We start from the raw sequence: 11062 nt of genomic DNA, 5'->3' as shown, positions 1-11062 counted from the left end.
CCGCGCGCTCTGTCTCCCCCTCTCGGCCTCTACACTCAGCTCACTTCCCACTTCTCTTTCTTCACGCCCCCACCCCCGGGCCCAACAAACACTTGTCTCCCACGGCTCAACTGTTCCTTGGATTTGTTCCTGAATTTCACCGTCACCTCCTATCTGGTCTTTCTCCCTGTCTTTCCACTCCTGCCCAGCTTCTGAGAGTCCTCTATAGTCCATCCTTCCTACTCGTCTCTCACCTTCAGCCTCTCATTCATGTGAGTCATTATTTCAAGACATAGGTATTGAGTGCCTACTGTATGCCAGGTACTGTTCTGAGCACTGGGGTTATGGCTGTGAACAAAACAGACCCAAGTCCCTGTCCCTATAGGTTATATTTGTGGAGAGAGATGTAACGAATCCGTAAGTATATAGAGCACGTTAGGTGATGTGGAGTTTTACAATGAACTTCATCCCAAGAATTTGATCTTTGTCCTTGGTTCCTGAGAGATGACCTCTAAACCTTTGGAATTCCTGTAGGGACTGGAGTCTTCCTTATTTTTGAGGGATCCGGATCACACCTGTTGTTAGCATAGTGGCTAAGGCACTTGACTGCTAACCAGAAGGCTGGCGGTTCAAACCCACCAGCCACTCCTCGGAAGGAAGGTTGGGCATTCCTACTTCCGTAGTGATACTGCCTTGGAAACCCAAGGAGGGGTCGCTATGAGTCGGGGTGACTCGATGGTAAACAACAACAACAACAACAAAAGACCACACCTGAGCCTTTATGCCTGGAGGTTGAGCTCAAGGATGGGATTCAATCGATCCCGTCAGTCATGTCTCCATCATGAGACCCCAACATAAAAGCAGGAGCTGAAGTGCAGTGAGCTGTCTGCTGGTGAGGCTCGGATGCCTGGGGGATGGTAGTTGGTCCTTCGGGACAGGAAGCTGCCTGTGGGGACAGCTCTTGCCCTCTGCATCTTTGTTTTTGTATTCTCTTTGGTACAATAAAATTCTAAGTGTAGCACTTTTCCTTAGTTCTGTGGGTCATTCTGGCAAGATTTCAAACCTGACGGGTTAATGGGTATCTCCAGATTTGTAGCCACCAGGTCAGAAGTAGGGGTGTTGTGGGGACCTTCCCCAAGCTTACAGCTGGTGTCTGAAGTCTTGGGCAGATCTGGCAGTTGGAGGACTGTGCCCTTTAACCTTCGAGCTCTGACCTGCTCTTGGTGGTTAGGCCCAGAGGGAGAAGCGTGACATGTGCATCTGGTGCCAGAGACTCAGAGTCAGCTCAAGAGTCTGAGTTGGCCTCAGAAGGCAGAGAGATGGCCTCACTGGAGAAAAATAAAGTAGAGAAGAACGGTAGGAAGGTGGGGGGGCCATGCTGAATTTTGAGATCGGGTGGTCAAGGAGTCCTCTTTGAGAAGAAGACATTCAGGTCAAGATGCAAAAGGAGGGAAGCGCTGGGTGAACCACATGGGAGAAGAGCATGCTGGGCGGCGACACGGCGGGGGGTGAAGGTGCTGTTACTGACCGAACGGGGTCCGTCCCCCAATACCCAAAACACACATAGGAATCCTAAGGGGAGCTCTGGTAGCATAGTGGCTAAAGCACTTGACTGCTAACCAGAAGGCTGGCAGTTCAAACCCACCAGCCACTCCTAGGAAGGAAGGTTGGGCAATCTACTTCCTTAGTGATACTGCCTCGGAAACCCAAGGAGGGCTCGCTATGAGTCAGGGCTGACTGGATGGCACATAACAACAACAACAACAACATACCAGTGGCTGTCATCCCTTCTGAAAATAGGATTTTCTTGGTTGTGTTAATGAGGCCCTATAGGTGCAGGGTGTGTCTTAAACCTAATCACTTTTGAGATGTAAAAAGAGCAGATTGGGTACAGAGACAAGGGAAGACAAAGGGGAAAGACATGCCATGTGGAGGCCACCAAGGAACCAGAGGGTGTGGAGGAGAACATGAGACCGCCGAGGCAGGGATGTGGGGGACACCGGACCGGCCGAGGCAGGGATGTGGGGGACACCGGACCGGCCGAGGCAGGGATGTGGGGGACACCGGACCGGCCGAGGCAGGGGTGTGGGGGACACCGGACCGGCCGAGGCAGGGGTGTGGGGGACACCGGACCGGCCGAGGCAGGGGTGTGGAGGAGAGCACCGGACCGGCCGAGGCAAGGATTTTGGCCCAGAGTCAACACAGAGCCTTCCTTCCCTAGCGCTGGTACCCTGACCTTGGACTTCTAGCTTCCTAAACTGTGAGAAAATACATTTCTGTTCATTAAAACCACCCACTGTGTTATTTCTGGCACAGCAACACTGAGAAACAAAGACGGGTGCTGAGGCAGAAGCAGCTTAGCATGTCTGAGGAACAGCCAGAGGTCAGGGTGCTTGGAATGGGGGACACAAGGGAGAGAGAGGGAAGGGGTGAGTCAGAGGAGCAATGAGGGCCTGGTCTCGCAGGCCTGTGGGACATTATAAAGCTGCCGACTTTGTCTCTGAGTCAGATGGGAGCTCCTGGAGAGAGCACTGTGACTTCAGGGGATCGTGCTGGTGCTGCGTCGAGAACAGACTGTAGGCAGGCCAAGCAGGGAGCCCAATGAGGAAGCGACTACAGTAATGCAGGTGGGAGGTGGTGGTGGCTGGGCCAGACTGATGGTGGTGAAGGAAGGAAGAAGGAGCTTAAGAGAGCCAATAGGATTTGCCCAGAACACTGACTGGGCATGGAAGAGGGAAGAGGTAATAGGGTAACTTCACACTTTTCGGCCTGAGCAACAGTAAGGATGGTGTTGCCTTGTGAGTGGACAGGAGTTCAGTATTGGATACAGTTATGGTGAGATGCCTAACAGGCAACCATATGGAAATGTCAGGTACGGAGTGGAATTTACAAACCTTGAGTTCAGGGTGGAGGGCCCTGTGGGAGATACACATTTAGGAGTTATGGTAGCCAGCCTCCAAGATCCCGCCCCAGTGATCCCAACACTTGGTGTTCAAGTCTTTGAGTAATCCCCTCTCACACTGTATCATGGTTGGTGTGTGAAATGAACTGAATACAGCTCAATCATCAATAGCATTTGGGCTTCTGCCTTGGTTTCTCTCGGATCACTTGCTCCAGGGGAAGTCAGCTGCCACATCATGAGGACACTCAAGCCATCCTCTGGAGAGGTCCTTGTGGCAAAGAACCGAGGCCTCCTGCCAAATGCCACGTTAAGTGCACCATCATGGAGTGGATCCTCCAGCTCCAGTCAAGCCTTCAGACAGCAGTGGCCAACAACTTGACTGCAATTTCATCAGAGATTCTGAGCAGCCACAACCACTCAGCCAAGCTGCTCCTGAATTTCAGACCCACAGAAACGGATACGTTTGTGGTTTTGGGGTAATTTGTTATGTAGCAATAGATAACGAATACAGGAATCATCCACATATAGTTTTAAAAGCCATTACCCTGGCTGGCATTACCAAGGGAGTGTAGAAAGACAGAGAAGAGAAGTCCAAGGACTACCCAACAGAGGTTGGGGAGAAAGAGGGCCCCAACAAAGAAGCTGGGGGAGGGCTGGCCAGAGAGGCAGAGGCAAGTGAGGAGAGCACGGTGTACTGGAACGGGTTTTGAGGGGAGGCAGTGCTACCGAAACGTCATGTACAGTGAGGACTCAGACTTGGCCTTGGAGGTCAGAACAGGGAGGTGACTGGTGACGAGAGTGGGTCCAGTGGACTGAGGAGGGACAGCACTGGATTGGAGTGGGCCTGACACTGAAGGGGAAGCAGCAGGGAGAGGCAAGCCTTTCAAGGCGTCTGGCTGTGAAGGGCAGCGGAGAAGTGGCTGGTAGCCAGAAGGGGAAATGGGGTCAAGGAAGAGTTTCTTTAAGATGGGAGAAACAGCAGCACCTCTGTATGCTGAAAGGATTGATCCAATGAGGAGAGGAAGGCTGGTGACACTGGAGGAAAGGCAGCAGGTGTCCTCGGGAGAGAGGGGGGATCAGGCACAGGCTGGGAGGCCCTAGCCAGGGGCACGGACGGCTCCTTCAGAGCAACTGGTGCGGGCACGTGGAGTGGCAGGGGCCAGAGGAGGAGTGGGCCACTGGACCAGTCTCTCCTGACACCTTTACTTTTCTCAGGAAGTGACTTCATCAGGTGAAAGTGAAGAGGGGAGGAGAGGTTGGAGGCTGGCCAAGAGAGAAGGTAGGAAGGAGCTGTCCAGGAGCCCAGGAGCGCAAATGGGCAGAGCGATGTGGTGTAACTGTTGGGAGCATCGAGGGACCCCTGACGGCTGGGATCCTGAGTGAGTTGTGAGACGGCAAGTCCGTGTTTTCTTTCAGCTTTGTCCGGCCGCATTCACACTGCCCCATCCTCATTTCTTCTCATTGTCTCCTGCTTTGCCACTTCTGTTAATCCTCACATCTTTCCTTCTGCCCCTTCTCTTCTTCCGGCACCCTCAGCTCTCCCTGTGACGCCTGCCCTTCCTCTTCCTTGCTCATGACCTTGGGCTTGCTCTGTCCTCCTGTTTGCCTCTCTCAGCTCTCTGGCACCTCCTCATCTCCCAGATCCTCCTTCAGCTCCCCGACTCCCCAGGCCCTGCTTACCTCCTGTATCCCTTCTCCCCTTCCCCAGACCCCCGACCTTAGTCATGGCTCCTGATGCCACACCCCTTAGCTCTGGGGGTCCTGCTGCTCCCCCTCCTCCAACCCCCCACCAACCTCCTCACCTCTTCAGACTCTGCCGACCTCCGCGTGGACCATATGAACTCCATGACCGCCACAAAGACAGCAATGATGAGGCCACAGATGAGCACAACAAAGATGCCACCAATGTTCTCCATGCCCAAACCTGGGGGCAAGGGGGACAGCCACGTGGTCAGGGCTGCATGGGCACAGGGCTGCAAGGGGGAGGTCTCACGTAAGGCACATGGGGGGGCTGACCTTTAGCTCGATGGTCTTCTTCCTTGGGGCATCGGCCCCCCTCCCACCACTTGCGCTTCAGGATCTCCAGCCGGTTGTTCTCCTGCAGCTGCAAGATGGCCAACGTGATCTCATCCCGGAATGGGGAGCCTGAGCCGGCAGAGGACGGAGGGGCCCTCAGGACTCCAGCATCCTGCCCATCCTAGTCCCAGACCTCCCCCTTACCATGGCCATCCTGCCCACCTCAACAGCTTCCCCAGGGTCTTCCCAGTCCAGCCTCAAGTCTGACCACTGCTCACCACCTCTCCTGCAGCCCCTGGACTAGGCCCCCGTTACACCACATCCTCACCTCTGCTACCACCTCCCTGCTGCTTACCCCCATCTCCTACCCATTTTGTCTCAGCACGGCAGCTAGAGAGACATTTGGATATACAGTTACAGCAACCACTGTCCCCAACCCCTCTGGCTTCTCCTGCAACCCCCACCGCTCTCAGCTCAGCCACACTGGCCTCTGGAATCCCCAAGCCCAACCCCACTTTAGCACCTCTGCACTCTGCCTAGAATGTTCTCCCCTCACTTCATTCAGGTCTCTGCTCAGAGGGTGCCTCCTCAGGGGGTCTTCTCTGTTGACATTATTTTAAAAGGACCAATCACCCCATTGATTGCCAGTTTCTGCCCTTTTATTTACTCAGACCAGCGGCCACACCTGATATTCTTATCTCTGAGCATTTATTGTCTGTCTGCTGTCTATTGACTAGAAGGTGGGGGTGGCTCCTTGGCAGATCCCCAGGCTCTGGCGCGGTAGCTGGTACTCAGTAGGGCACCAGATACATCTGTTGAGTGAATGAATCCTCATCTATACCTCTCCTCTGCTTTTCCCTAAGCTTGGGCCACCTCTCTCCTGCCAGATGCACCCCTTAAACTATCCTCGGGTCTCAGCCCCCCTGTTTTAGACTCATTTCTTCGTTCACTAAGGTACTGGATGGGCATCTACCATAGGCCAGGAACTAGGGCACAGTCAAGTGAGGGTGATCAGTGTTTATCAGGCACCTACTCTGTGCCAGACCTTTGGCTTATAGACATTTATTTGGGTCTCACAGCGACCCTGGGAGGCAGGGATTACTTTCTGGATCTGGAAGGTGACACTCTTGCCTAAGGTCTTGGAATGAGTCAGGGAGGATCTGGGATTTGGTTCCAGGTCAGTGTGACTCCAGAGCCTGTCCCCCCAAGCTGTACTGTTCCCTAGTGTAGCACTGCTTCTACTGCAAAGCTGTTAAGTCTCAGGGTACTCTTTTTAAATGCAGGAATAGATAAAGAGTACAGGAATCATTTGCATATAGATGGATTTCAAAGCCAAAATTCCCAGGACAAAATTTGGTGACAAAATTTGGTGATGGTTTCTGACCCTGAGCCCTGGACAACATGTTCTGAAGTAAAATTAGGCATGTCTAAGTCTCCCTGGTAGATCCGTCTGTCCACTCATCCATCCATCAATCCATCCACCCACCTATCCATCCACCAATCTACCTATCCACCCACTCATCCAACAAATATTTACTGAATGCCTTCTATGTCCGTCCAACTATCCATCCACCCAACAAGCACTTTCTTATGACCTGCACTGAGGCAGGCTGTGGGTTTGGTAGGGAATATGAAGGAAATAAAACCAGTTCCTCACCCTCAGAGGGCCCTCAGGCCAGTGGGGAAAGACCACAAGCATCACAGCCTACAGGCATGGAATTTTATATACCAAGTCTCACTGGATTCTTCCAATAGCTCCACTGAGCCTAGAACTGATTGCTTCTAGGCCCATTTCTCAGGTTGAGGGTACAGAGGCTCAGGATGGTGACATCACCTGCCTGAAGCCCCATCGCCAGGAAGACACACACACACATGCACACACACACAGCTTGCCTCAGGGAGACCCTAGCCCAGTCCGCAGCCCGCTCACACACCTTGGTTTCTGATGCCCCTACCCCTTCCACACATGGTGCCATACCCAGCGGCATGCCGATGCCGTAGCCCTTGGTGTCGAGGAGGCCCCCGATCTGGGTGAGGTTGCAGTTGAGGCGCCGGTGGTACTCATTCATGGTGGACTCCAGCAGGAAGGCGTAGCGGGAGTTGAGGACACGGGCGATGCCCTCTTCTGTGCTCTTGACAAACACACTGGGCTGTTTTGATTGCATGTAGTTCCACATTCGCTGGTACGTCTGGTACCGTGAATTCTGGGCAGAGGGAACACAGGAGGAAGAAGCGTGAGGGTCTCTGTACACCGCTTCCTTCCCAGACAGAGCCCTGTCCTCTGCCCTTCAAGAAGGCTCCCACTAGTCAAGAAAGAAGTGAGAAGAAGACAGAAAAAGCCAAAGACAGAGTCAAACTGAGGACTGTCCAAAGCCAGACCCAAGTCATGCCCACGTCCATCAGCCTGGCGCAGGCCCTGGGAACCCAAGGCCTAGGGAAGAAGGGCTCATGGTCTCCTTCCCAATCTGTCTTGCCTGTCTTCACCCCGACCTAACACCAGTGCCATCTCCAAAGCTCTGAAGCCTTAGTCACAGAAGCTGGAAGCACGTGCTCAACCCCCAAATCTTCTCAGGGCCCAGGCTGACGCAGGGAGATCCACATCCATACCTGGCAGGACAGCTCACATCCCACAGGCTCAGTGGATGCCTTCTGGGGAATCATCTGCCCCAACCCCTGCTACAGACCTAGGGCTTTGCAAGCCCTGACGAGTGAAGGGTGTGGAGGTCAGGTGGAAAGGACCACCTCATATGCCTTCTCCCATCTGCCTCTCCCTGCTTGACTGGAGTCCCAGCCATTACTCTTCCTGGATGCCCCAGAGGCCCCTCACCATTGCTCAGCACCTCCCCAAACTCATTCCCACCTGACGATGACCTCAACACCCTCCTGGGAGTTCACCTCTCCTCCTTTTCTCCCTTAACCCTACAGCCAGAAGTTCCTGCCCAGCTCCAGACTGGCCTACACCCAATCTTGCCCCATAAGGAACTTCCAGCTCTGAGCAAGTCACCTCTGTGCTCAAAAGTCATTCCCATTTCCCCACTTATTGGGTGCCATCAAGTTGATTCCAACTCATAGTGACCCTATAGGGCAGGGCAGAACTGCCTCATCAGGCTTCCTAGGCTATAATCTTTATGGGACCAGTCTGTGAGGTCTTTTATCCTGCAGAGCCACGTGGTTTGAACTGTCAACTTTTTGGTTAGCAGAACAATGCTTAACCATTGCACCACCAAGGGTCCTTTTTCCCCACTCACAGGGTCCAATCCAAGTGCTCCACCTGGCACTGGTGGTTTCTGTAGTCTGTAACCCAAATTCCCTTGCCAGCCTTGCTTTCCGTCCATCACCCCAAAATATGCAAGGACAAGCACCTTTCACCTTGTAGGGCCTTCCTCTCCTTTCTGCTGGCTCATTCTTCCAGACCTGACCTTCTAGCAGTTTACTTGATCCTCAGTGAACTATATGGCACTGATTCAGCACTGGATACCATGCCTCATTTCTCCCTTCATATGAGCGAAAAAATCTAATTTCCTCAGCCAGACATCATCCCTAAGAGAGTAAGAATGTGTCTTCTGCTCATAGCTTCCCTGACCGTCACAGACACAGTCCCTCTGGCCCAGGAACTGTGTCCAGCCACAGCCTGAGCTTCATAAGAATCCCAACACCAAGCCTGAGAGGTTCTGGGTGGCCCACCTGGAAGAAGGTCATGGTGGAGCCAGCGTGGATGGTGCCGTATTCAATGTTGGTCTGATCTGCCAGGTCGTCAGCTGACTCCACAGGCACCTCCATGCGCTGCACGGTGAGGAAGGCGGCCAGGTTGGCCGTGTAGGAGGAGATGATGATCAAGGTGAAGGCCCACCTGAGGGGTGGGAGGGGTAAGCTGCAGGCTGGAGCTACTCTGCCCCCCTGGCCCACTGGTCATGCACCCAGTTGATGGTGCTCCCCCCCAGGGACCCCGGTATCCAGAAGCTCAGTGATTGCTGACTAGTGGAGAAGCTAGAGCATGGATTCTGGAGTGGGACTCCCTGGGTTTAAATCTTGCTCCTAGAGACTTCTACTTCCAACTAGGAGAGAGTAAGATGGTCTGGAAATACCTTCCCACTGGAAACAACTAGAAAATTGGACAGAATATAGGAAACAAATATTTAAAGACATAGGACAACAGGCATCACAGAAGCAAGAAAACATGACCAATAACTAAGAGAAAAGTCACTCAACTGAAACAGATTCAGGATTGACAGAAATGATGGACTTAGCAGACACAGACATTAAAACAACTATTATAAATATAGGAGCTCTAGTGGCATAGCACCCTAAGGCACTTGACTGCTAACCAGAAGACTGGTGGTTCAAACCCACCAGCCACTCCTCAGAAGGAAGGTTGGGCAATCTACTTCCATAGTGATACCACCTTGGAAATCCAAGGAGGGGTCGCTATGAGTCAGATCCGACTCGATAGCAGTGCATTGCATTGTGTTATTATAAATATATTCAGAATACTCAAAGATATAAAGGATAACATACACACAATGAGGAGAGAAATGGAAAAGAAACAAATGAAACTTCTGAAAATGAAAAGAACAATATCTAAAATGGAAACTTTACTAGAAGGACTTGCACAGATTAGATACTACAACTGCAAAGATGATGGAATTTAAAGGCAGCAATAGAAATCATCCCAAATGAAGACCCCTCTGAGAATGAGTGGCCTGAGGAATACTATGAAGTGGTTTTATATACATGTGATTGGAATCTTCGAAGAAGACAGGGAAAGGGGTAGCATAAAAAAAGATACAAAACTAATAGTTGAAAAAATGTTCAAATCTGATGAAAAGACTAAACCTACAGATACAAGAATCTCAATGAACCTCAAGTAGGACAAACACACATATGCATCAAGACACATATAATTTATTGCTGAAAACCATGGATAAAGAGAAGTCTTAAACTTAACCAGATAGGAGTGACAGTAGACGATAGTAGGGGGAAAAAAGACCCTCGATTCAAACATGTTCTATAGAGACCCTTTATTAAGCCTTATGCAGGACAAAGACAATCATCCACAGTGACCGAAAGCATCAACATATCACAGTACAGAAAGCTGAATGAAGTCCACTGAGTCACAGTCATGGTGTTCATTGTATTTGACAGAGTACAAAAGAAATCACCACAAAATCATGATTGGTGGCAGGTCAACTCATCACTGTCAAAGGTGGGACCACAGAAGTGGGAAAAGAACCATGATTGTGCAGGTTAAAAGGGGTTCAGGATTGGCTATTTTTGCTAAATCATTAAGGACATACTCAGGTAAATTCTTTATGTAAGAAGAGCATGCCCAGGTAAGCCCCCTCATTTTTTTTGTGAACACCTTTCTGCATAGCCGTCAATCTACTTTCAAACACATTCCTCCTGAGGGCAAACTGCCCTCCTGATGCCTGCCTTGGACCCCTCTCTGCGTGGCCACATTGCTGGTTTAATGGTCAGAAAGAACTCAACTGGTGTCTGAATTTATGTCAGGACTCAAAACGGAGTTAGGGCTCCCACTGTAGACTTCAGCCTTCCACAAACCAAGTGCTTTTGGAGTTCTGTTGGAAAGTATGAAAGCTACAAAACAGTGCAATGATGTGTTGAAAGAAAAACAAAATCTTCAACCTAGATGGGAGAATTAACTTCCTGCAAACCTGTACCTCAAGAAATGTTCAAGGAAATCTAAAATTCAGATACAAAGAATGAAGAGGAGGGTCATGTACCAAATGTGAGTGATCAACATGGTGGTACTGAGAAAGAGGAAGACAGAGAGGCACATGGGAAGTACAGACAACAAAGATTAAAAAAAAAAAAAAAGAATGAAGAGTACAAGAAATAGTAAATGTTTGGGTAAGTATTTAAAGACATTATTCCTCATTTAAAAATTTTCTTGAAAAGATATTGATGTTTAAAGTACACACATACACAAGTCCACAAAAAGAACATTTTTTTTAAATTGTGGAATTCATAAGATGTAATGCTAAAATATATGATAAGTGTAGCTCAAAAGATGGAAGGAAAAGATGGAAATATTCTATTATAAAGGTAGCGTAGTGCCAAGGCATCTGACTGCTAACCAGAAGGCTGGTGGTTCAAACCCACCAGCCACTCCTTGGAAGGAAGATGGGGCAATCTACTTCTGTAGTG

The 11062-nt window shown here is 50.7% G+C and overlaps 1 protein-coding gene across 1 annotated transcript in view; it reads right to left on the bottom strand.

Annotated features, from left to right (window-relative positions):
- The window catches only part of GRIK5 (glutamate ionotropic receptor kainate type subunit 5), a 99454-nt gene that overhangs the window by 574 nt on the left and 87818 nt on the right, over positions 1-11062 (bottom strand). The window contains exons 16-19 of the mRNA XM_042781260.1: positions 8582-8747; positions 6876-7101; positions 4898-5026; positions 4684-4805 (exon numbers count right to left, since the gene is read on the bottom strand). Coding sequence (XP_042637194.1) covers positions 4684-4805; positions 4898-5026; positions 6876-7101; positions 8582-8747 — 643 coding nt within the window. The remainder of the gene's footprint in view (positions 1-4683; positions 4806-4897; positions 5027-6875; positions 7102-8581; positions 8748-11062) is intronic.

This window comes from Orycteropus afer, unplaced genomic scaffold, assembly GCF_000298275.1.
Source record: "Orycteropus afer afer isolate SDZICR_OR568_19922 unplaced genomic scaffold, OryAfe1.0 scaffold00099, whole genome shotgun sequence".
In the NCBI taxonomy this organism is placed as follows: Eukaryota; Metazoa; Chordata; class Mammalia; order Tubulidentata; family Orycteropodidae; genus Orycteropus; species Orycteropus afer.
Note: the sequence above shows the minus strand (reverse complement) of the source record. Positions and strands in the feature narration are given on the sequence as shown.